This window comes from Mesoplodon densirostris, chromosome 8 (assembly GCF_025265405.1).
Source record: "Mesoplodon densirostris isolate mMesDen1 chromosome 8, mMesDen1 primary haplotype, whole genome shotgun sequence".
Lineage (NCBI taxonomy): Eukaryota > Metazoa > Chordata > Mammalia > Artiodactyla > Ziphiidae > Mesoplodon > Mesoplodon densirostris.
In genome coordinates this window covers 100,070,871-100,098,534 of record NC_082668.1, presented here as the reverse complement: position 1 = coordinate 100,098,534, position 27,664 = coordinate 100,070,871, and the positions used below count along the sequence as shown (strand labels likewise).

The 27,664-nt window shown below is 37.6% G+C and overlaps 1 protein-coding gene across 6 annotated transcripts in view; it reads left to right on the top strand.

Annotated features, from left to right (window-relative positions):
* The window catches only part of PDE1A (phosphodiesterase 1A), a 356,805-nt gene that overhangs the window by 297,453 nt on the left and 31,688 nt on the right, over positions 1–27,664 (top strand). For all 6 annotated transcript variants that reach the window (XM_060105857.1, XM_060105860.1, XM_060105858.1 and 3 more), the window contains 3 exons: positions 14,578–14,659; positions 16,908–17,028; positions 18,069–18,214. In XM_060105857.1, the coding sequence (XP_059961840.1) occupies positions 14,578–14,659; positions 16,908–17,028; positions 18,069–18,214 (349 nt within the window). The remainder of the gene's footprint in view (positions 1–14,577; positions 14,660–16,907; positions 17,029–18,068; positions 18,215–27,664) is intronic.

Sequence of the window (27,664 nt, the reverse complement as noted above, 5' to 3'; positions counted from 1 at the left end):
TGAACAAAATGATACAATGAATGTGAGAGGTCTTTTTACATTATAGACATGATACAAATGTGAGGAATTGGTATTATTTGTTATTCTCCAGGTCTATGTTAAGTTCCACATTTTTCCAAGGTCAAGTATCAGAGAGCCGTTGACTATGAAATATTTTATTTGACGGTCACTTTAAGCCTTTGACTGAACACAGGTTTTAAAACACATTCCCGATACAACCATGAAGCTTAAAAAGCAGCCAGTTAAGAGAAGCATTACTCTTTTGCTATGGAGAATATAGCACTAGACTTGAAATCCATTCAATGGGTTTTGAGCAAAATTAGAGACTGGATATAAATTCAAGAAGTTAGTAAAAGTACTCAAAGGAAAGAGCTAATTTTAGAACTTTCAAGAGCAACAATAAAATTTATGTGTGTGCATGTATGTGATATATAGATATGTGTATATGTGTGTGTGTGTGTGTGTGTGTGTGTGTGTATATATATATATATATGTTTTAGAAAAATCCAGAAAAAAATTGGGATGCATTGTCTCCTAAGTCAATTTTTCATTAATTTTTCTACGAAGTTCATTTTAACTAACAAATGGGCTTAAATAGACATTAAAAATTTTTAAACACAATGTATTTCTGGAGGACAAACCAATTTCTGGATTCAAAGATTTTGTATCATCCTTAAAAATCTCATCAGCTTTACCCTATTCTTTGGTGTAACTACTTAGGTACACCTTGTAAAACCATGGGAAATTGTAACCAGAAGAGATTAAAATTGAATCTAGAATTTGCAGTCTTAACAAATTTTTATTTCTGATTCTTAGTAAGCAGCTGATGGTAAAGGAAGTAAAGCAGGTCCCCATCTCCAAGGCATGTTTCATAGCAAGCTTGTGATATTCATGAATGCAGTTAACACACTCCCTTCGAGTGTTCACACGGCTCGACACAGTTGCTTCTGCCCCCGACTGTAATGGGAGAATTTGGAAGATGCTCCATTCATTTCAACTATGACTGATAAGACTGATAGATTACAGGTGGAAGTACTAGTCAAGAAAATAACCGTTAGTAAAGGAGACAGGTTTTTTTGTTCTTATTCTCTTCTTGAACATGTTAGGTTGGCAAGATAACAAGAAGTTAATACAATTAAAATTTTTTAAAAATAGTCGTTTCCTTTAAAATGTGTTCATATTTTATACTATGTGAATTTTTTCCTTCTTCAACTAGTCCTTTTGTGTGATACATGAAAAAAAAATCTATATCTGAGCAAGGTACATTTGCCAATAAGTATTACTTTATCAGCAAGGAGAAACAAATAATTGGAAATGCAAGTTATTTGGAAAGAAAGGTCAAAATGGTTATTTTACCCTAAATTGTATATAGTAAGACCCCTCTATTTTCTTCAAAATTGCTAGAAGTAGTATAAAGTGTGTTATTTCAAAATAAATTGTATTTTCTGTAACAATAAAAATATATTTAGTTAGTACATTCTCAGCTGAGGATCTGTCACTAAAAATAATAGATACAAAAAAAAAAAACAAAACAAAAAAACCCAAACTTCACAAACATACAGAACTGTAGCTATGAGCCAGGATAAAAAACCAAAGCTTATAGTATTAAGAGGCATAAAAGTGTTACAAACATTGATTACACAAGGGGTACTAATGTCCTGCAAAATATTTATAACACTCACAAAAATGCAGCTATACCATATCATAAATACAGCTATACCATACCATAAATTTTACTGAAAGTGAATATGTTACTATAATAATCATTAAACTTTTCCACAGTTTGGGGGCTTTCTTAGAATTTGGAAGGGCCCATTTTTAGAAGGAATGAAGGAAGGTAAATTAGATGAGCTAAATCCCTTAAGTAAGTTTTTCCAAGAAGGCCAAACTAGTGCATCTTCCCCTCCTTTCAAAATTAAATTTGACGGACTGGCGGTCCCTCAAATTCTACCCTCAGCCTTATAGTGACCTCCAAGCCTGTGGTCAGGAGCTTCCTATGTGCTTGCTGTTGATGTTGCTTCTGAGATGAAAACCTCTTCAATGCAAGAGGTTTCTCAAGATATCTGTACTTCACCCTTTCTTATCTTCTGCATTTCTTTAAAACTATAGAAATTGTTTTGGCTTCACAGAAAATGCAAAAAAGAAAAAAGGAAAAAATGTGCCACTAAATCACTGGATTTGACACCTTGTTGACAGCTCTCAGAGTATTTTACACTATTTAGAAAAGCATAAAAACAATTACAGGCATAACTCATTTATTGTGCTTCACTCTATTGTGCTTCTCAGATACTGTGTTTTTTACAAATTGAAGGTTTGTGGCAATCCTGCATAAAGCAAATCTATCAGTGCCATTTTTCCAACAGTATTTGCTTACTTCATGTCTCTGTGCCACATTTTGGTTATTCTCACAATATTTCACACTTTTTCATTATTATTATATGTATTTGTTGTAGTGATCTCTGATCAGTGATCTTTGAAGTTACTATTGTAATTGTTTTGGGGTGCCACAAACCATGCCTATACAAGAAGGCGAACTTAACTGATAAATGTTATTTGTATTCTGACCGTTCACTGACCAGCTGGCCATTCCCCTCTCTCTCTCCTTCTCCTCAGGCCTCCCTATTCCCTGAGACAGGACAATATTGAAATTAGGCCAATAATAATCCTTTAATGGCCTCCGAGTGTTCAAGTGAAAGGAAGAATTGCACATCTCTCACTTTAAATCAAAAGGTAGAAATGATTAAGCTTAATGAAGAAAGCACATCAAAAGCTGAGATAGGCTGAAAGCTAGGCCTCTTTTGCCAATTAGCCAAGTTGTGGATGCAAAGAAAAAGTTCTTGAAGAAAATGAAAGGTGCTACTCCAGTGAATACCTGAATAAGAAAGCAAAATAGTCTTATTGTTGATATGGAGAAAGTTTTAGTGGTGTAGTTAGAAGATCAGAAAAGCCACAACATTCCCTTAAGCCAAAGCCTAATCCAGAGCAAGTCCCTAACTCTCTTTAATTCTATGAAGGCTGAGAGAGGTGAGGAAGCTGCAGAAGAAATTTTGAAGCTAGCAGAGGTTGGTTCATGAGATTTAAGGAAAGAAGCCATCACCTTAATCTAAAAGTGAAAGGTGAAGAAGCAAGTGCTGATGTAGGACCTGCAGCAAGTTATCCAGAAGTTCTAACTAAGATAATTAATGAAGGTGGCTTCACTAAACAACAGATATTTGATGCGAGGAAACGGCTTTCTTTTGGAAAAGATACCATCTAGGACTTTCAGAGAGAGAGAGGAGAAGTCAATACCTGCCTTCAAAGCTTCAAAGGACAGGCTGACTCACTTGTTAGGGACTAATGCAACTGGTGACTTAAAGTTGAAGCCAGCACTCATTTACCATTCTGAAAATCCTAGGGCCCTTAAGAAATATGCTAAATCCACTCTACCTGTACTCTATAAATGGAACAATAAAGCCTGGATGACTGCACATCTGTTGACAGTATGGCTTACTGAATATTTTATTTATTTATTTATTTTTGGCTACATTGGGTCTTCGTTGCCTCACGCAGGCTTTCTCTAGTTGTGGCGAGCAGGAGCTACTCTTTGTTGAGGTGCACAGGCTTCTCATTGTGGTGGCTTCTCTCGTTGTGGAGCATGGGCTCTAGGCGTGCTGGCTTCAGTAGTTGTGCACGTGGGCTCAGTAGTTGTGGTTCGCAGGCTCTAGAGTGCAGGCTCAGTAGTTGCGGAACATGGGCTTAGTTGCTCTGGGACGTGTGGTATCTTCCTGGACCAGGGATCAAACCCGTGTCCCCTGCACTGGCAGGCGGATTCTTAATCACTGCACCATCAGGGAAGTCCTACTGAATATTTTAAGCCCACTGTTGAGACCTATTGCTCAGAAAAAGGTTCCTTTCAAAATATTACTGCTCATTGACATTGCACCTGGTCACCTGAAAGCTGTGATGGAGATGCACAACAAGAGTCATGTTGTTTTCATGCTTGCTATCACAACATCCATTCTGCAGCCATGGATCAGGAGTAATTTCAACTTTCAAGTCTTATTATGTAAGAAATACATTTTATAAGACTATACATGCCATAGATAGTGATACCTCTGATGGGTCTGAGCAAAGCAACCTTCTGGAAACCTTCTTGAAAGGATTCAACATTTCAGATGCCATTAAGGACATTTGTGATTCAAGGGAAGAAGTCAAAGTATCAACATAACAGGAGTTTAGTAAAAGTTGATTCTAACCCTCATGGATGACTTAGGGGTTCAAGACATCAGTGGAGGAAGTAACTGCAGATGTGGAAATAGCAGGAGAACTAGAATTAGAAGAGGAGCCTGAAAATGTGACTGAATTGCTGCAATCTCATAATAAAACTTTAATTCATGAGGAATTTCTTCTTATGGATAAGCAAAAAAAAAACAAAGTGGTTTCTTGACATGAAATTTATTCATGGTGAAGATTCTGTGAAGATTGTTGAAATGACAACAAAGGATTTAGAATATTACATAAACTTATTTGATAAAGGAGCAGCAGAGTTCTAGAGGGTTGACTTCAATTTTGAAAGAATTCTACTGTGGGTAAAATGCTGTCAAACAGCATTGCATGTTACAGAGAAACCGTTCATGAAAGGAAGAATCAACTGATGTGGCAAACTTCATTGTTGTCTTACCTTAAGAAATGGCCACAGCCACCCAACCTTCAACAACCACCACCCTGATCAGTCAGCAGCCATCAACATTGAGGCAAAACCCTCCACCAGCAAAGATTACAACTCACTGAAGGCTCAAATGATGGCTAGCATTTTTTAGCAATAACGTATCTTTTTAATTAAGATACGTTCATTGCTTTTTTAGACACAATGCTAGTGCACACTTATTAGACTACAGTATGGTGTAAACATAACTTTTATATGCACTAGGAAACAAAAAAACTCATATAACTCACTTTATTGCAATGTTTGCTATATTTTGGTGGTCTGAAACCAAACCTACAAAATCTCCAAGAGATGCCTGTACTAGTTCTTTGTTATGGCCTTTCAAATAAGAAACCCCAACAAGTCCCAAGGGAATTGCTAAGACAGGCAAAAACTATCAGGCCTGAGCGTATCAGGCTATCTTGTGTTTCCAAGTTCATGAAACCACTTTCTCTGCCTCTCTACCTGCAGGCATATCCCCAAGAAAATATGCAGAGATCCAGGGGCATAATTAAATGGTTGGTTAATTAATTGAGTTTAGTGGCCTAGGAACCTATAATTCTGCTGCAACCACTTGTACGATTCAATACACCAGAACATACGTGTATTCAGTAAGTTATTGATTTTAAAAAGTATATTTTTGACCTCCTATGAGCAACACCCTCAAATGAAAGTACAACCTCCAAGAAAAATATAAACTAGTTGATGTACACAACGTCTATTGCTTTTGACCTCTGATTTCATCTTGATGAAAAGTAAATGGGAGAGAGTAAGCAAAATTGTAGAGTTTGTCAAACTTATATATAGGTTTCCTGACTCTCCCTTTATATATCTTTTCCCCTCCCTTAGGAGAACCTCCCTTGTCCTATTGGGTTTCTGATTCCCTCATAGTCTGGCTACAGGGCCCCCTACTAATCTTGCACTCATGGTCTTTATTCACCCTAAAGAATAAATGACACTTTGAAATATTTATAAATAAGTTAAATAATTACTGTATTATAGCATTCAATGTGCTTAGCAATGGAAACTTAATATTCTAAATCAATTGTGAAGTACAAGAAGCAAATAGAATATAGAATCTCCCACTTCATCTGTAGGAAGATCAACCCTGCATATGTCTGTCATATGCTTAAGTCCTATATAAAAATGTTGCTATCCAGCATCCCATGAAATTTTGCTCATGGAAGGTAAATCATCACAATGCCTTTTGCAGGCCCAAACAATAATTTTCAGGTCAAAGAACTTAAGTGATATAAAACTACATCTTTTAAAATATCACCAACACCTTAACTAATAAAATCAATGGATCATCTTTGCATACATCAATTAAGAATCCCTGACTGAAGACTGCTGCTGTGACTTGCCCTGGTGTCCTGCCTGCCATCTGCTGCACACAGTGGGGTGTCACTCCAGGACTTTGCTTCAGACAAATTGTGGTTCAAGATGGCAGAGTAGAAGGATGTGCACTCACTACCTCTTTCAAGGACACCAGAATCACAACTAACTGCTGAACAGTCATCAACAGGAAGACACTGGAACTCACCAAAAAAGATACCCCACATGCAAAGACAAAGGAAAAGCCACAATGAGACAGTAGGACGGGCACAATCACAATAAAATAAAATCCCATAACTGCTGGGTAGGTGACTCACAAACTGGAGAACAATTATACCACAGAAGTCCACCCACTGGAGCGAAGGGCCCCACATCAGGCTTCCCAACCTGGGGGTCCGGCAATGAGAGGAGGAATTCCCAGAGAATCAGACTTTGAAGGCTAGTGGGATTTGACTGCAAGACTTTGGCAGAACGTGGGGAAACAGAGACTCCACTCTTGGAGGGCACATACAAAGTAGTTTGCACATCAGGACCCAGGGGGATGGAGCAGTGATCCCTTAGGAGACTAAAGCAGGCCTACCTGCTAGTGTTGCGGGGTCTCCTGTGGGGGGGTGACTGTGGCTCACTGGGGGGAAAAGACACTGACAGCAGAAGTTCTGGGAAGTACTCCTTGGCCTGAGCCCTCCCAGAGTCCACCATCAGCCCCACCAAAGAGCCTGTAGGCTCCAGTGCTGGGTTGCCTCAGGCCAAAGAACGAACAGGGAGGGAACTCAGCCCCACCCATCAGCAAACAAGTGGATTAAAGTTTTACTGAGCTCTGCTCAACAGAGCAACACCCAGCTCTATGCACCACCAGTCCCTGCCATCTGGAAGCTTGTGTAAGCCTCTTAGATAGCCTCATCCACCAGAGGGCAGACAGCAAAAGCAAGAAGAAAGACAATGCTGCAACCTGTGGAATGAAAATCACATTCACAGAAAGATAGACAAAATGAAAAGGCAGAAGACTATGTACCAGATGAAGGAACAAGATAAAACCCCAGAAAATCAACTAAATGAAGTGGAGATAGGCAACCTTCCAGAAAAAGAATTCAGAATAATGATAGTGAAGATGATCCAGGACCTCAGAAAAAGAATGGAGGCAAAGATAGAGAAGATGAAAGAAATGTTTAATAAAGAATTGGAAGAATTAAAGAACAAACAAACAGAGATGAACAGTACAATAACTGAAATGAAAAATATACTAGAAGGAATCAATAGCAGAATAACAGAGGCAGAAGAACGGATAAGTGACCTGGAAGACAGAATGGTGGAATTCACTGCTGCGGAACAGAATAAAGAAAAAAGAATGAAAAGAAATGAAGACAGCCTAAGAGACCTCTGGGACAACATTAACTGCACCAACATTCGCATTATAGGGGTCTCAGAAGGAGAAGAGAGAGAGAAAGGACCCGAGAAAATATTTGAAGAGGTTGTAGTTGAAAACTTCCCTAACATGGGAAAGGAAATAGCCACCCAAGTCCAGAAAGTGCAGAGAGTCCCAGGCAGGATAAATCCAAAGAGAAACATGCTGAGACAAATAGTAATCAAATTGACAAAAATTAAAGATAAAGAAAAATTATGAAAAGCAACAAGGGAAAAATGACAGATGACATACAAGGGAACTCCCATAAGGTTAACAGCTGATTTCTCAGCAGAAACTCTACAAGCTGTAAGGGAGTGGCACGACATATTTTAAGGATGAAAGGAAAGAACCTACAACTAAGATTACTCTACCTGGCAAGGATCTCATTCATATTCAATGGAGAAATCAAAAGCTTTACAGACAAGCTAAGAGAATTCAACACCACCAAACCAGCTCTACGGCAAATGCTAAAGGAACTTCTCTAAGTGGGAACCACAAAAGAAGAAAAGGACCTACAAAAACAAACCCAAAACAATTAAGAAAATGGTAATAGGAACATACATATCGATAATTACCTTAAACGTGAATGGATTAAATGCTCCAACCAGGGGCCTCCCTGGTGGCGCAGTGCTTGGGAGTCCACCTGCCGATGCAGGGGACGTGGGTTCGTGCCCTGGTCTGGGAGGGTCCCACATGACGCGGAGCAGCTGGGCCCATGGGCCGTGGCCACTGGGCCTGCGCGTCCAGAGCCTGTGTTCTGTGGCAGGAGGGGCCACAGCAGTGAGAGGCCCGCATACCACAAAAAAAATAAATAAAGGCTCCAACCAAAAGACACAGGCTTGCTGAATAGATACAAACACAAGACCCATATATATAATGTCTACAAGAGACCCACTTCAGACGTAGGGACACATTCAGACTGAAGGTGAGGGGATGGAAAAAGATATTCTATGCAAATGGGAATCAAAAGAAAGCTGGAGTAGCAATACTCATATCAGACAAAATAGACTTTAAAATAAAGAACGTTACAAGAGACAAGGAAGGAAACCACATAATGATCAAGGGATCAATCCAAGAAGAAGATATAACAATTATAAATATATATGCACCCAACATAGGAGCACCTCAATACTTAAGGCAAATGCTAACAGCTATAAAAGGGGAAATCGACAGTAACACAATAATAGTGGGAGACTTTAACACCTCACTTATACCAATGGACAGATCATCCAGACAGAAAATTAATAAGAAACACAAGCTTTAAATGACACAATAGACCAGATCGATTTAATTTATATTTATAGGACATTCCATCTGATAACAGCAGATTACACTTTCTTCTCAAGTGCACATGGAACATTCTCCAGGATAGATCACATCTTGGGTCACAGATCAAGCCTCGGTAAGTTTAAGAAAATTGAAACCATATCAAGTATCTTTTCTGACCACAACACTATGAGATTAGAAATCAATTACAGGGAAAAAAACATAAAAAACACAAACACATGGAGGCTAAACAATACATTACTGAATAACCAAGAGATAACAGAAGAAATCAAAGAGGAAATCAGAAAATACCTAGAGATAAATGACAATGAAAACAGGACGATCAAAAACCTATGGGATGTAGCAAAAGCAATTCTAAGAGGGAAGTTTATAGCAATTCAATCTCACCTCAAGAAACAAAAAAAATCTCAAACAATCTAACCTTACACCTAAAGGAACTAGAGAAAGAACAACAAACAAAACCCAAACTTAGTAGAAGGGAAGAAATCATAAAGATCAGAGCAGAAATAAATGAAATAGATACAAAGAAAACAATAGCAAAGATCAATAAAACTAAAATCTGGTTCTTTGTGAAGGTAAACAAAATTGATAAACCTTTAGCCAGACTCATCAAGAAAAAGAGGAAGAGGACTCAAATCAATAAAATTAGAAATGAAAACGGAGAAGTTACAGCTGACACCGCAGAAATACACAGCCTCATAAGAGACTACTACAGGCAACTCTATGCCAATAAAATGGACAACCTGGAAGAAATGGACAAATTCTTAGAAAGGTATAACCTTCCAAGACTGAACGAGGAAGAAATAGAAAATATGAACAGACCAATCACAAGTAATGAAATTGAAACTGTGATTAAAAATCTTCCAACAAACAAAGTCCAGGACCAGATGGCTTCACAGGTGAATTCTATCAAATATTTAGAAGAGCTAACACCCATCATTCTCAAACTCTTCCAAAAAACTGTAGAGGAAGGAACACTCCCAAACTCATTCTACGAGGCCACCATCACCCTGATACCAAAACTAGACAAAGGTACTACAGAAAAAGAAAATTACAGACCAATATCACTGATGAATATAGATGCAAAAGTCCTCAACAAATACCAGCAAACAGAATCCAACAACACATTAAAAGAATCATACACCATGATCAAGTGGAAGTTATCCCAGGGATGCAAGGATTCTTCAGCATACACAAATCAATCAATGTGATACACCATACTAAAAAATTGAAGAATAAAAACCACATTACAATCTCATTAGATGCAGAAAAAGCTTTTGACAAAATTCAACACCCATTTATGATAAAAACTCTCAAGGAAGTGGGCATAGAGGGAACCTACCTCAACATAATAAAGGCCATATACAACAAACCCACAGCAAACAGCATTCTCAGGGGTGAAAAACTGAAAGCATTTCCTCTAGATCAGGAACAAGACAAGGATGTCCCCTCTCACCACTATTATTCAACATAGTTGTGGAAGTCCCAGCCACAGCAATCAGAGGAGAAAAAGAAATAAAAGGAATCCAAATCAGAAAAGAAGAAGTAAAACTGTCACTCTTTGCAGATGACATGATACTATACATACAGAAATCTAAAGATGCCACCAGAAAACTACTAGAGCTAATCAATGAATTTGGTAAAGTTCCAGGAAACAAAATTAATGCACAGAAATCTCTTGCATTCCTATAAACTAACAACAAAAGACCAGAAATATAAATTAAGGAAATAATCCCATTCACCACTGCAACAAAAAGAATAAAATACCTAGGAATAAACCTACCTAAGGAGGTAAAAACTTATACTCAGAAAACTATAAGACACAAATGAAAGAAATCAAAGATGACACAAACAGATGGAGAGCTATACCATGTTCTTAGATTGGAAGAATCAATATTGTGAAAATGACTATACTACCCAAAGCAATCTACAGATTCAGTGCAATCCCTATCAAATTAGCAATGGCATTTTTTAAAGAACTAGAACAAAAAACTGTTAAAATATGTATGGAAACACAAAAGACCTCAAATAGCCAAAGCAATCTTGAGAAAAAAAAAAAATGGAGCTGTGGGAATCAGACTCCCTGACTTCAGACTATTTTACAAAGCTACAGTAACCTAGACAATATGGTGCTGGCATAAAAACAGAAATATAGATCAATGGAAGAAGATAGAGAGCCCAGAGAGAAACCCATGCACCTATGGTCAATTAATCTATGAGAAAGGAGGCAAGGATATACAATGGAGAAAAGACAGTCTCTTCAATAACTGGTGCTGGGAAAAGTGAACAGCTACATGTAAAAGAATGAAATTAGAACACTTCCTAACACCATACACAAAAATACACTCAAAATGGATTAGAGACCTAAATGTAAGACTGCACACTATAAAACTCTTAGGGGAAAACATAGGAAGAACACTCTGACATAAATCACACAAGATCTTTTTTGACCCACCTCCTAGAGTAATGGAAATAAAAACAAAAATAAACAAATGGGACCTAATGAAACTTCAAAGCTTTTGCACAGCAAAGAAAACTATAAACAAGACGAAAAGACAACCCTCAGAATGGGAGAAAATATTTGCAACCAAATCAATGAACAAAGGATTAATGTCCAAAATATATAAACAGTTCATATAGCTCAATATTAAAAAAACAAACAACCCAATCAAAAAATGGTCAGAAGACCTAAACAGACATTTCTCCAAAGAAGACATACAGATGGCCAAGAGGCACATGAAAAGCTGCTCAATATCACTAATTATTTGAGAAATCCAAATCAAAACTCCAGTGAGGTATCACCTCACACTGGTTAGTATGGGCATCATCAGAAGATGTACAAACAACAAATGCTGGAGAGGGTGAGGAGAAAGGAGAACCTTCTTGCACTGTTTGGAATGTCAATTGATACAGCCACTATGAAGAACAGTATAGAGATTCCTTAAAAAACTAAAAATAGAATTGCCATATAACACAGCAATCCCACTACTGGGCATATACCCAGAGAAGACTATAAGTCAAAAAGACACATGAACCCCAGTGTTCACTGCAGCACTATTTACCATAGCCAGGTCATGAAAGCAACCTAAATGCCCATAGACAGATGAATGGATAAAGAAGATGTGGTACATGTATACAATGGAATATTACTCAGCCATAAAAAGGAATGAAATTGGGTCATTTGTAGAGACATGGATGGACCTAGAGACTGTCATACAGAGTGAAGTAAGTCAGAAAGAGAAAAACAAATATCATATATTAAAGCATACATGTAGGGCTTCCCTGGTGGCGCAGTGGTTGAGAGTCCGCCTGCCGATGCAGGGGACACGGGTTCGTGCCCCGGTCTCGGAAGATCCCACATGCCGCGGAGCGGCTTGGCCCATGAGCCATGACCATTGAGCCTGCGTGTCCGGAGCCTGTGCTCTGCAACGGGAGAGGCCACAACAGTGAGAGGCCCACATACCGCAAAAAAAAAAAAAAAAAAAAAGCATACATGTAGAATCTAGAAAAATGGTGCATATGATATGGTTTGCAAGGCAGAAATAGAGACACAGATGTAGAGAACAAACATGGATGCCAAGGGGGAAAGCACGGGGTGGGGTGGGGAGGGTGAAATGGGAGATGGGGATTGACATGTATACACTAATATGTATAAAATAGATGACTAATAAGAACCTGCTGTATAAAAAAATAAATTAATTAAATTAAAATAAAGGAATCCCCAATATCACATTTCCCATGAAGTCTATGAGTAGCCTTATTTCTACTTTAATAATAGTAATATCATCTATATTTTAGCAAGTTATTAATATTATTCTTTCACTTTATTCTCAACATGTTAAAATCAAATTCATAATAGTCTTTAACTCAAGCCCTCATCCAGATCATCTTATTTCTATTAGTGGCCCCAAAGTCTCCTTTTCATTCAGGTTTGAAGCACAAGGCTCACCCTTAACTTACCCCAAGCCATCTCCCACACTGCCGACAAATTAGTGTTTCAAAAGTAGAATTCCTCTTACGTCAATTCCATACAGAATAAAGAGGGGAAAAGCCAATGCCTCTCCATTACATGTAAATTAAGTAGCAATCCTTTTCCTTGTGGTTTAATACCATCCAAGATGTGCATTAGACTTCATAAATACCTCTAATTTGCACAGCTCTGTGTTTTAGCTAGTATTATGAATTATGATTCTTATTAGCTAACATTTAATGACTATTGACTATATATTAGTCAGTGTCCTTAGGCTTCACATAAATTATCTTAGATAACCTCAGGATAACCCTATTAGGTAGATACTATTATATCCTTATTCTTAAAACAAGTCAACTGAAATCACTGAGTTGGGTAACAGAGGAGAATTCATTTCGGCAAAGTCTGTGATGTGTCTGAAGTAACAGAGACAGCCCGTTGAACAGCAGTGATTCAGCTCTGTGTCTTGTGACTCCAAGGCTAATGACACAATAATTTCTGCACCCCCCCCCCGCATCTGTCCCTTAGCCAACTATAAATATTAATTCCAAATGGAATGTATGTTATTCTCTTGGGGAATGTGAGGCTTGCTGGGAGAGGTCACAGAAATTCTTTCCCTATTTTCTCTAAGTCATGACATAGTGAAACATTCCTATTTGTAGCCACTTTGCCTACCTCTTTGGTGACTGTATGTAGATTTTTCCGAGCAATTCTCATTTCAGACTTTCTGTCCCTTCTAATCAGAGGCATAGTTTAGCATAAATGCACTAGAAAACATCATCAATAAAAACTTTAAAGCCACATGTTGACATAAAGTTGTAAAAATCATGATGAAAAGCTGCTAGAGGAAGCAAAGGAAACTGAAGTTCTCAGGCAGGTTTGCCTTGTAATATGGGCTCTGCTACAAAGTAAAGGCCACTCCCTTTTGTCCCCTGATCTCAACCACATATTCTAAGTTGTGGTCTTATGCAAGGCCAGTGTACCCCATGAAGGTATACAACCAACAGATTAGGAGAAAATAGAGCCCAAAGCATTTTTTCAAATGTCTGGGCAGTTGAAGTGAATGGGGCAAGTGAAGTAACCTACCTCCTTTTTCTTTGTGAGCACATCTTGAATGCAAAGAACCAATGTTTGATAAACCTTTTCATAATAAAGCTTTGTCCAGAGCAGCCACCTTTATTTCAGGAAACGAAAATCTAATTATGATGTTAAACCCAAACAAAAATGGAATTCTTTAAACTTTGTGCTCAATTAATCTACAATTGATAAGATCAAATAATAAAAAATCATTGACATTTCAATTTTCTCTGAGAAGAATCTATTAAAATAAAATTTATGCACACAGAATGTAAGAATGTTGCAGATATTCCTCATTACTTGCTTAGGAGATTCAGTAAAACTTGGTTAATAAGTAAAAAGATGTTTCAAAATGCTCATACACTTTTAAATTTAAAAAGCCATCCAATCATGAATTCTTGATACTGAAGGTCTGCTGATGTATTTGGCATGGAAAAATGAAGCAGAAAAATCCATGAGATGGATTGTTAATTAAATGCCAAATAACACACCGAGATGACTATTTTATGGTGACTTTAGAAAAATTCCAAAGAGCAAAGGTTTGTCTCTTTATAATCAAGGGGTTGTAATACCAATGTGGAGTCTCTAGGTGCTGAAAATGTTCATGTTTTTTTACTTCTGCAATGTGTGCCATATGCAACATATCCCCAAAAGGAGACGATGTGAGTAAAATGATATGAACTTGGACAATAGCTTTTTGTTTTGTGATAAATACACAATACTAATTAAGAAATAAAATATGCAGCTTTTTAAGCCTTTTTATCTAAGCTGCTTTTAGTTTCTCCACACCAAGTCTGTACTAATGGGCTTTCCTTTCCGCAGGGAGATAAAGAAGCTGAATTAGGGCTTCCATTTTCCCCACTTTGTGATCGGAAGTCAACGATGGTGGCCCAGTCCCAAATAGGTAATACTGAGGATTGGTGGTTGTGGAGAGCGGGTGTGTGCCTGTCAGTTTTCAAATGGATACACGATGTTGTTCACCCATGAAAACCTCACTCCATATTCATGATGAATTTGATCTTTAGACTGATCTATATGGTGGTGAATGCAGAATTTTGAAACATTCTCACAAAATGAACTCAATAAAGCAGTATTAGTAAATAATTGTTATTCTCTTTGTAATCCTTTTACAAAATAGAGGACTTTCTTCTTTTGCAAGAGACAGCATTTCTTGTTGTTTTGTTGCTGATTATTTTCTGTAATTTAATCCTTTGTATGTAGGACAATCCAATGAAAATATTAATATATCTGTTATCACTGCATAATATTCTTAATACACTAGCTCATATTCTTTTGGGAAAAAAATTCTTATGATATGAATAGGGAAGCCAACAACAGGAAATCTGTAAAATGATATTGCTCCCAACCATATTTATCCTTTTCATTTGAGCTTATATTGGAGACTTCAAGTCCAGCCCATGATTAAAACATATTATTTCTAGGCTGCATGGTTCATATATTTGTAATAGTTATTCCCTGGGCCAGCATCTTCATTACTGACCTGTATGATCAATAAATAAAAGGATGACTGCCTTACCTCTCCAGTTGGTCTGGTACCACATCCTACAAAGTGGTGGTCAGCTGTCAGAAAGCTTCTTACTCTCACTTTTCCCCTTCCTACCCACGTTCCAACAGCTGTTTTCCTAGCTACCATAACACAGGTGGCTCCCATCGTTTAGAAGCTGTGAATATGTCAGGTTAAGGACCTCCTCGGGCAAGCTGAGAAGAATAGAAGTGTCTGAGGCTTATTGCTGTAATGTAAATTGCTGCCATGTTAGTAGAGGTGACTCATTTGATAGTCTCTAGATCCCAGGCATTTAAAACCATAGACAAAACGTGAAAGAACACCCTGGTGGTCAATTAGCATTGACTCAACTTGAAGTAATCAATTCAAACACAAAACTATTGAAATTTTTGAATTAAAAATGCATCTTAGGGCTTCCCTGGTGGCGCAGTGGTTGAGAGTCCTCCTGCTGATGCAGGGGACACGGGTTCGTGCCCCAGTCTGGGAAGATCCCACATATGCCGTGGAGCGGCTGGGCCCGTGAGCCATGGCTGCTAAGCCTGCGCGTCCAGAGCCTGTACTCCGCAACGGGAGAGGCCACAACAGTGAGAGGCCTGCGTACCACAAAAAAAAAAAAAAAAAAAAAAAGCATCTTAATGTATGCTATGGTGAATACAATTACTTGAAATGTGAATTACTTTATCCAAGTTTCTGATGGATAGGATACTTTTTAAATATAGATATTTCCCAGGACACTATCATTTAAAAAGCATCCCCGCAATGTTCTTTTATATTCAGATGGTAGTCTGTTGCTCCCAGTTGTGTTTAAGGCAACAAGCGCTTGATTTCCAGCACCACACCTCTCCTGGAACCTCGGGTGTTGAATGTACACAGAGCTTGTCTCCTCCTCCACCTAAACACAGGTGGTAAATGCTCCCTAAAGGACCGTGCCCCATTCTCTGTGTGTGTCATTTTCTAGTTTGATGAGTACTTTCAATGTAAAATTCTTTATTCAATCCTGTCATCTCAAAGTGGCGGGATTAATGCTGTTCTCTGTTCTGATTTAACAGAATACGCCCACACGCTGCAAACTTAAAGCTTTACATCCTGGGAATAATAAACAACAATTTGAAATATTAACATACTGGCAGAAAGCTCTGACTGATACAGTGTGAGAAAAAAAAATGGTTGCCTTCCTGTGGCTTGAGAAAAAAACTTCAATTATTTAGTTTCTTTGGAGCTTACATATTATTTCTTGTTAGTCAATAATAAAATTCAACGAACAAGTGAAGACCTTTCGGAAAGAAGAGTGATCCCTCTCATTAACAGAGGAAAATAGATTGACTCTTGTTAGATCTGAAATTATTGTTAACAATAAGATGAGGCTGAATATTAAGTAGGAAACCCAATACACTTGAGTTAGCAAGCTTAAATTGTATCACTTCCACTGCTTGAGAGATGATTTTGTAGAACAGTTAAACTCTCTAAAGATTGTGTTATTGGATTAAAAATAATTGCAAGGGGTAAGCTGAACCAATATTGTAGTTGAAACTTGTTATCAGGAGCATCAGAATCTCTGTATTATTACTGTTAGAATTCAGGACATTGTAACACTTGAATATATTTATTTATGTTTTTGCTTTTGTAGGTTTCATTGATTTCATAGTAGAGCCAACATTTTCTCTTCTGACAGACTCAACAGAGAAAATTATTATTCCTCTTATAGAGGAAGACTCAAAAACCAAAACTCCTTCCTATGGAGCAAGCAGGTTTGATGTTTTCTTTTTTGCATTTCCTTTTTACTTATGATTATCTTTATTATTCCTTACATTTGGCAGGAAATTCTTAGAAGAATTATTAGGTAGTATTGCCACCTAATGGCTCTGCAATGTATTGCATCTGCCTTTGAAATTAGGAATTTGATGTCCACTACAAAAAATATCAAAGTACTAAGGAGTATAACAGAATTGTATTCAACACTCAGGAGAATAAATATTATTTTAATTTTCATTGAAATGTATGAATTATGTCCTGGATATAGTAACGTATCTGGTAGTGGTGGGCAGTTGGGAGACGGGCATTGTGTTAGCTTGCTAACAAATCAATCACAGCCCACTTGTATGTCTAGAAAGATGCCTACATCAAGATGACATGAATACAGTGGGTCAATATAACATGTAACTTAAAATATTTCAATCTATATTTTTTTCAATGATAAATGTGTTAAGGGATGTTATTTAAAACTTCCAGTTGCAGAAAAATTATGCTAAATTCTTGTCCATCTGAACACATAGTTTTTCCAAATAACATACCAACGTTTCCTAAATGTTGCCCTAACAAGGAAACTGAGGGAATGTTCTACCTGAGAAAGATCCACGTTATCCTAGAGATTAAATGGTGACGGAAGGGCAGGGACCATTACCCCACTTTTAGCTCCAGAACGGTGATGCCGCTGTGCCACTCACCAGTGGACTCACCACTAAGTCAGCTCATCTCAAGGTTTTGCTGCTCTAATTAGGCCTCACCCACCCCCACCCCATAATACATGTGGGCCCTGACCTGCTGCTCTGGGAATCCTAACAGAGCCTGGCCCTCTCCATGAGGGGAGGAAGGTAGGAGGTGAGCAGCTCCGACAGGTGCTCAAAACTGGGCCTGAGCAGCTGCCTTCCTGCTTCTGTAGCTGGTTTTGTAAAGTGTTTCAGGCTTTGCTTCCTCATCCCATATCCTGCCCTTGGTATTTCCTGTTTTCTCTGGTGGTTACTATTAGCTCAAGCACCTTTATGTTATCACATCTTGCTCATTCCTCTAGACGATCAAATATGAAAGGCACCGTGAATGATGGAACCTATTCCCCAGACTACTCCCTTGCAAGCGTGGACCTGAAGAGCTTCAAAAACAACCTGGTGGACATCATCCAGCAGAACAAAGAGAGGTGGAAAGAGTTAGCTGCTCAAGGTACAGTTGTTTATGAAGGCTTACTGCCATCTCTCTCTGTCCTAACTCCTCCTCTGAGATGTTGGATTTTTTCCCCCTAGATTTCTTCTTTTATAAAATATGCAAACCCTTGGAGGTGTTTAGAATTTGGCTACCCTTTGACTACTCATAAGAAAATTGGTTTGTCTGTTTAATAAAAAGATATTCTGCTCTGTTTGTGCCATGTGGGCTACAGAAGTATTGACATGGGTGGCAGTGAAGTGGATGTGAAGGATGGGACAATAAAAGAGTGACAAGACTTTATGTGGCACAGTAACGTCCTGTTCATTTCTAGAGGTGCTTTTGATCCTGTGTTTTAGGTTTTCCAAGTAGTTTTGTGTTGCATTAGGAATGTAACACTTAGTGTTAGAGATTTGAGTATATGTTTTTTTCAGCTTTGCTAAGTTACTTCTTTGGCTGACAGGTTCACGCATGAGTTGGGAGAATCGTTTGTAATCGGCTACCAAAGAAAACAAATGGGAGGCTAGTTCTATTTATTTCTGACATGTTTTTTATTCAGATTAATTAGTCTATTTGGTTTCCAAGGCATGTGAGTTAGTATCAGTCATTATCCTTCATGCAGGAAATTAGCTTTCAAATTCCACATCTGGCCCGTCTCCTTTCACGCTGCATCCCATAGACCTGTCTCTCTCATGCTTTATACTCCCTGCACAGTGGCATTCTGGCAGGTTCTTATAATACCCCAGGGCCTTTGCAACGATTGTTTCTTCATCCAGGAATTCTCCTCCTGGAGCTTTTTGCAAGGCTGATTCCTTCTTGGCTGGCTGATTGATTCCTTGGCTGGAGTGTTCCTCCCTCTGCAATCTGTATTTTATTTTTAATTTGAAAAGCACAGTACTTAATAACTTTTTAAATTCTCACATGGATCTTACTGTTATCATTCCCATTTTACAGATAAGGAAACTGAGGCAGAGGACAGTTATGTGACTGGCCTCAAATCCCACAACTAGTAAGTGAAGGAGCTGAAATTCATTCTTTCTCTGCAAATGCAGTGCCCTAAAATCCCATGCTAGGCCGCCCACCAAAGAGACCCTCCTTGACCACTAAAAGTAATGTCCTCTGTCCTGGTTTCCCCTATTCAAACTCAGTTTAGTCATTTCAAAGTGGTATCACTAGTCCATAATCAATGATGTTGATTTATTCCTTTCCTTATCCTCTGTCTTCCACATGGGAACGTACAATCCTCAAAAGTCGGGTCGTGGTCTGCTATGTTTCCCAGGGTGTCCTCAGCTCCTGGTACAGTGCTGGGCATATCACAGGCACTCAGTAAACATTTGTTTACTTAAATAGTTAGTTAATCCTGGATGGGGCTGCATTGTTTCTCCACCTCTGCTGTTAGAAAACTTTTAAAAATACCAATCTAATGCCTTTATCTGAGTCTGTAACTCATGTTCTCCCAGCCACTTAAGTCTGATCTTAGTTGAAAGGAAACAGAGTTTCCCAAACATTTGTGGCTCTATACAGCCATTACAAGGACCACTTCCTGGATGTATAACCTGTGTGATCACAGAGCTCCTCCCCCACCCCCCACTCAGAATGGCCCTATGCATAATTAAATACTCTAGTATCATCATCTTGAAATTCTTAAAAAATTTGGAGCCAGGGGCCTTATTTTTATTTGGCACTGCACCCTGCAATTATATAGCTATTCCTGGCCCTTACGAAGGGTCTTTGTAATGATACATTATTGTCACTCAATAAAAAACATCACACAATACAAGACCCAGATGACCACAAGAAAACATTGTCAAACCCATCTAACTGGAGACTTCAAGTGACTAGAATTTCCCCTCTATATGAACAAATTATACTCATGATATTGACCCTGAAGCACTATAAGATATAAATCACTAGACCATAAGCTATTTGAAAACAGCAACAATATCTACTGTATTGTCATTATTTCTCAGAGCTGGCATGTCCCTGGCATACTACAGGTGCTGTAAAATTATTTACTGAATGTGGTTTTGAATGAAGGAATGAATGAATACTTAAACTTCACTTCGAATATATTCATTCAGAAAGGAAAACGAATGAATATATTAGATTTTCAGCAAAGAAGGGAAGAGAGGAGGGAAACAAGATTTCTGAAACCCCTCCTATGTACCAGGCATTTTAGATGTATTGTCCTATTTTCTCCTACAACCTTGTGAAGTAGAAAGTATTATCCCCATTTTATACGTTTGGAAACTGAGGATCACACAGCTTCTAAGCACTAGAGTCAAAACTGATTCTTTACCCCAAGGTTTTTCCCACTCCCTCCTATTTTACTGTCCCATATCTTTCAAGAAGGTTTGAAAAAATTGACTTGAAATATTTATCTTCAACGAATCCAAAGAATCCAATTGACCAAGATACACTCTCTTCTAAGAAAGTTTTAACTAAAATGAACAACAGTGGACCCCAAATATCAACCCATCACCTGGAACCTATTTGTCATAAAAGAAAACACTGTGTCAAAATTGGATTAGGACTACAATTGCTCCCTTTCTAATAAACTTTCTGGCACTGTGCTCTATTGCATGTTGTGTTGCACACAGAGGTAAATTTTAGATTTGCATAAAGTTCTCAACTTACATTTCTGGAATTGAGTAATAATAACTCAGTTCTGCAGTTAGAAAATGTAGAACCAAGATTTGAGCACAGGAAGTCTGGCTTTAACCAAGTTAAAATTATAAAGTATTTTGATAATATAATTTCCAGGGGGTACTTGTGTAGAGTACACAGTTTGAATAAAGCAAATAATTCCAATTTTCATTATTTATAAAATTGTACACTTGGTTTCTATTTCCAATGCAATGGTGATCTAGATAAACTTAAAGAAATATGGTAAAAACAACTAACAATGCTGGATGAAATATTGTTGAAAAGAAATTGACACCCTCAGGACCTGTCCAAATAAAGATAAAACAGAAATTCAGAGAAATAAGGAAACTTTGGAGCCAGAATCTCTCCTGAGGGCACCTGTTTACCTCTACTGAAGTCATAGGTTTGCAGACTGAATTTATTACCACATCGGGTTTATGCCAGAAGTGCAAATTTTACATTTTAAAATTCTATTACTGCAATTCACCATATTAATGATAAAAGGTGAAAAATGCATCTCAAAAGATGCAGAAAGAACATTCAAGAAAATTCAATATCCGTCCATTTTTTTAATTCAGAGAGATAGTCCTAATCTACTATTTTTTTTCCCACTTTTCTTGCCTTCATTTTTACTGCTTAAGTTTTTGTTCTATCCCAATTTATTTCCTTTATGGTTTGAAACATTTGCACTCTGTTCCTATTATTCTCATAATTAATTAGAAGATTTTAAATGTATAATCAATAGTAAATAACAAAGAGGTTAACCAATAATTTTACCTTTCCACCAAATAACACGAAAACCTTAGAAAACTTTGTAATGATATTTTTTAAAAGTTTTAGAAATACAGACTTTATATTTAATTATTAACATTTAAAACATCTTGAAATTCAAGAATATGAGACTGCTTTTTAACATTGTTTGGAAAAATCAAACTAGTGCAGGAAGACCCACTCAAGGTTCTTCCTCAGCCAGTCAGAGATGTTCCTCAGATAATCAGTGGAGAGCTATCTCAGCCCTTCCAGGGCTCTTTGATTGCTAGGATTTTTCTGTTAAACCCTGCTGGTCTACCAGTTACCCCAAACTTGGACCACAATCTCAGGCTTGCAAAGGTGTGGGTTTTCCCCATTTATTCTAAATTAAATCCACCACTTTATGTTGGAGAAAACAGGGTTTTGTTTCCCTCTTGTCCCAACCCAAACTGAGTCTACCTCCTCTGGCAGCAAAGCTGTTTTCCACTCTCAAGCTGGGGTTGGCGGAGGAGGTTGGGAGTAGCTCCAGGCAAGAAGGTCACAGGTTCCTCTTGTTCTTACCTGAATCTCCAGAAATTTTTCAAGAATAAATGCTTCTCAGAGTGTTGTGTTGCCTTGATTGATTTCCGGTGTGATGGAATAGTTGTTTTTGTTAATGTTTTCCAACTGTATACTTGTTTTCTGTGGAGAGGAAACCCTCGGCCTCTTTACATCACTCTAACAGGAAGTCCTCTCTCTCCACATCGGTTTTTGGGAGAATTAAATGAGTTGATTTACGTAATCTGCTTACAAGTACCTAAAATAGTAGCCACTACATGAGTTGGCTTTTATTATTGTAATTATTATTTACTGTGCTCTGGGATACAGTAAAAAACTAAAGAGACAATAATACCTACCTTCGTGAAAGAATGGGAATTAGGAGCAGGATTGAAGTTTTAAATAAGGTGGCTAGGAAAGGCTTTACTGAGAAAGTGATAATGTAAATAAACACATGGAGGAGATTAGAAAGACTTACGGGGAGGTCTGGCATAAGAGGTGGGGGAGTAAGTTTTCAGAAAGAGGAAATGACTAGCACAATATCTGGGATGTGGAACTTGGCTGACATGCAAGAAATAACAGGAGGCAAGTGAAACAGGGAAATTGGGCAAGTGGGAATAATGTAAGCAATGTGTTAGATGGGTAACATGATGTCACATCATTGGTTTGGGTCCAAGAGAGATAGGAAAACCTTATGTATGATTTTTTTTTTTTTTTGGTTGGGGGGTGGTACGCGGGCCTCTCACTGCTGCGGCCTCTCCCGTTGCGGAGCACAGGCTCCGGATGCGCAGGCTCAGCGGCCATGGCTCACGGGCCCAGCCGCTCTGCAGCATGTGGAATTTTCCTGGACCGGGGCATGAACCCGTGTCCCCTGCATCGACAGGCGGACTCGCAACCACTGCGCCAACAGGGAAGCCCCTCAGCATCTTAAGTCTCTGCCCAGTCTCTATGTTTTTCCGTACTACTTAAGAGCAAACAGGAGATTTTTAAGAGGGTGTGTGACTGTCCTCTAGTGAGGCAGGTGGAGGGAAATGGTGAGGACAGCCACTTTTCTATTTCTACTTATGGAGTCTCAGGTCAATCACATAACTTTTCTTACCCTCAGTACATGTTATTATTGGGAAAATCCTATTTGTCCTAATGAAGGATCAGACATTACCATAAATTCTGACCAATCCACATTTATGCTCCAGAGTTTTGAATGTCTGTGATGCAGCTTTGTGAACAAGGCACCAGGAAATGAGAAAAAATAAAAGAGTACATTTGCCTATACTGATGGCCAGTAGGTGAGAGATGCCCCCAATTAACAACAAAGGAAGTCCTATACAGGAAAGAAATGCATACATTTTAAAGTGCCATATAAAAGTAACTCATTTTCACTGGTGGCCTGCATCCTGCGTCATGAGCAACACCTGGGTCTGAAGCTGAGCTGGAGTAGATTATGTTTTGTTTAGAACAGTACCTGAATGGCAAACACAAATATCTGTTCTCCCTTGAAGCAAAAGATTTGCTTTTGTAAGTCACCTGAGAGACTGGTTCCTCTTTAGACACAAGAATTCCAAATTGACCCAGGTCCACCAAATCCACCTAGATTGAAACAAAAACCATAAATCAATCCCAGATCTGTTTTCTTTTCCATCTTCTCAAAGAGAATGGATACTTGAGAAAAGTAGTTATGTCCCAGAATGAAATCTGGGTGGTCAGTCTGGAATGGAACGCACTATGTTTTTTACTGTACTGAGTAATTTTCTGATTTATTTGATATTGATTCAAACCCCAAAATACTAGGCTCAAAGATGATTAAGAAGTGAGAAAAGGAAGCAACGTGGGAACTGAGACGCTACTGGAGTTGGTTGCACTGTGCACAAATCACAGCTGTTTAGAACCCGAAGGAAACCTAGAGCTAGCTTAAGTCAAGCTTGACATTTTAGAATATGTATTAAAAATCTCAAATATAGCAGTGTTTTCTAGTTTCTTTTTGTGACTTACTTCCTACATAATTGCTCGAGAGTCATAGAATATGTTCAATATAATATTATTCATTTGAGCATTTTGAGACCTGCTTTTGGCTTAGTAGCTCATCTTTTCCACCAAAAAAGAAGGAAAAAAATAGGATTTTGATTAGAATTTCTTTGATATCAGTTTGGGGAGAATTGTCATCTTTATGGTATTGAGTCATCCTATTCATATATATCTTATCATTCCTATGTCTTCTTTCATGTTTCTCAGAAAGCTCATTTTTCTTTGATAATAATAACAATAGTAATGATGATGGAAAATATTTGTTAGTGATATTAGATGTTAGGCACCATACTAAGCATATAATATATTATGTAATCACTTAATATTTATAATTAACAAAACTATATTTTAAATTCCTGAATAATTTTGTTGGATTTTCCATCAGTATTTAATATTTTTTATTGATTTTGTGAATGAGTATTTCTTGCAGGTGTATAGAAATACAATTTGCCTTTGAATACTTATCTTCTGCAAATAATGACAGTTTTTTCCCTTCCCAAATGTATATCTTTTATAATTGTTTTTCTTGAGTCAGCTGCACTGGCAAGTTTATCCAGAATGATCTGAAATGGAAGTGATAATGGCATTCAGCTTGTCTCTGAATTTAAAGGGAAGATGTTTAATGTTTCAGCATAAGTGTGATATTTCTTACTTTCTCTGAGCTGCTCTTTATGAAGTTAATTTCCCATCAATGTTAAGAAAATAAATTTAAAATAAAATGTTTAGTTTTAACAAATGCCTTTTCTGTAGCTTTTAAAAATAATTCACATGATTTTTCTTTTTAATTGGTTCATACAGTGAATTATATTAATAGATTTTCTAATGTTGAACTATCTTGTATTTCTTGGATAAACCCAACTTAATTGTTAGGTATTAACTTTGTAAAAGTGTTTGCATTACTTTGGCTGGCATTATAAAATTTATATTTGTGGGTGAGATTAGCTGTTATTTTTCTTTCTCATACTGACCTTGTCTAGTTTTAGTATTGAGGTTATACTAGCCTCATAAAATGAGTTGGAGTTTTAAAATTCTTGAGCTTATGTGAAATTGGTAGACTATCTTTAAAAACCATTAAGCCTAGTGTTTTATTTGTGGGATAATTTTATCTGCTGATTCAATTTCCTTAGTGTTTACATAGGATTTTTAAAGTTATTTAGTTTTTTAGTTTTTTTTAAATTGTGAAATATAGCATACTGAAAAGGAATACATAAAAACATATATGAACTATTTATAAGTAAATAACAAAGTGTTCATTCTTATAATAGATAATCATTATAGTGGCCTACAAGCAGTAGTATGCTGGCAAAGTTTAACAACTAGTTCAAAAGAAGTATGTATATATACACACACACATATATATGTATATATATATGTATGTATATATACAGGTTTATTATTACTATACAGGTTTATTAATATAAAGAATGTGTAGCACATAATTTATAAGTAATAATAAAATATACAATAGTCTATTATAAATTCTATACAGCTAATTGATTATCACAGAATGCTTTCACTGATTTTTTTTTTTTTTTTTTTTTGCTTTGTTGGGTCTTCGTTTCTGTGTGAGGGGTTTCTCTAGTTGTGGCGAGCAGGGGCCACTCTTCATCGCGGTGCGTGGGCCTCTCACTATCGTGGCCTCTCTTGTTGTGGAGCACAGGCTCCAGACGCGCAGGCTCAGTAGTTGTGGCTCACGGGCCTAGTTGCTCCACAGCATGTGGGATCCTCCCAGACCAGGGCTCGAACCCGTGTCCCCTGCATTAGCAGGCAGATTCTCAACCACCGCGCCACCAGGGAAGCCCGCTTTCACTGATTTTTGACAAACTCTTGTGTCCGTTGTCGACTTATGGTTGCAACAGACAAATGGGTGTCATTCAGACTGATATTTTCATTTCTATCAAGGAGTAAGATGAAAGTACAGAAATATATGTCAGAACTTAGAAAACATATATCAACTTGTTGATAGAAGATAGAAGGCATATATCAACTTGTTCATCAAAGATGCAAATGATTTCTTGGTCATTTAATTGGATAATGGCATTTGAATGCTGGAAGAAAATTCCCTCAATTTTTGTGCTATTTATAATGTAGCAGCTATAGACATGACACAGTCTTAAATTCAATCTCTATTTTTATCATTATCTCCACCATTTTAGACAACAATAAAACAATAATTTGAGCCCCGATTCAGAAAGTTCGATGATATCCATGTTGTGAATATTCCCACCATGGCTAGTTTCAAGCTATCCATATAATTTCTCTAAACATGGAGTGGGGAAAAGGTGCATGTTATATATTTGTATTATACAGATATGGTAGAAATAACCTCGCAACACAGATAATCGTAAAATATATCAAAATAATTAGACAATGATGAATTCTGAGTATTTATCACCTTTGCTTTGAATACAGGTTATTTAATTGTAAGTTTATATAATTTTACTTTTAAGAAGTAGTTTTAACAAATAGTTTGTAAAATTTCTGAAATGTAACAATTGGGTCTTGGTGCAACATACTGCTGTCCATAAAGCTTTCTGTGATCCACCCTCACCTCCCTTATCTTGCTGAGTCAATTTGCATTTCTCTTCTCCTCACCCGCTTGCCTTACTCCAGACACACTGGCCTACACACTGTTCTTTTTTTCCTGTCTTACAACATATCAGTACCTTCCTGCTTTAAGAGCTTTGTACCGGCATCATTGTTAGAAACGCCCCTCCCCCAAAGACAACATAGCTGCCTCCCTCTCTGCTTTCAAGTCCAGCTTCAGCTGTCACCTTGTCAATGAATGACTCCTCCCCTGGAAAAAATTTTCAAATTCCACCCATGTTCCTCCCTTGCCCCCGATAACCCCCACCAACTATTTCCCCATAACACAACACTCTCTAGTCTATAAATAATTGCCTTATTAGCCTTAATTTTTATTGTCTCTCTTACCCCATTAAAAATAAGGTTCATGAGAACAAGGATGTTTGTTTTGATCACTGTTGTATTCCAAGCTCCTAGAACAGTGACTGTCATGAATTCAAAATTCAAACAATTATATGTTGAAAAAAAACATAGGAGAGCCAGAGGGGGGAGAGAGGGAGAGAGGGAGGGAGGGAGGAACAGAGGAAAGGAAGAAGGAACAAGAGGGAAAGGGAGGGAGGGAGGAAACCTACCATCTAGGCCAAGAAATAGAATATTGTTCCATGCCTTAGTAGTTCTATACGTCCTTCTCTAAACATATCTTTCCTTCTCTTCCTTCCATGATCTAATCACTACCCTGAATTTTGTGATAATTATACCTTTGTATAACCTTAAACAATATATAGCTTAGTTTTGCTTATTTTAAAACTTGGTGAAAATGGAATCATGTCATATATATTCATTTATGTGTAGCTTTCCACTCAATGCCAGGTTTTTTGAGAATTATCCATGATGACCCAAATAGCTGTTGTCTATTTCAGCAGAGATGTTTTCTTGGATCCTGACAGAAAACATGAGACAGAAGAAAATGTATCCAAATACTGTGTAGAT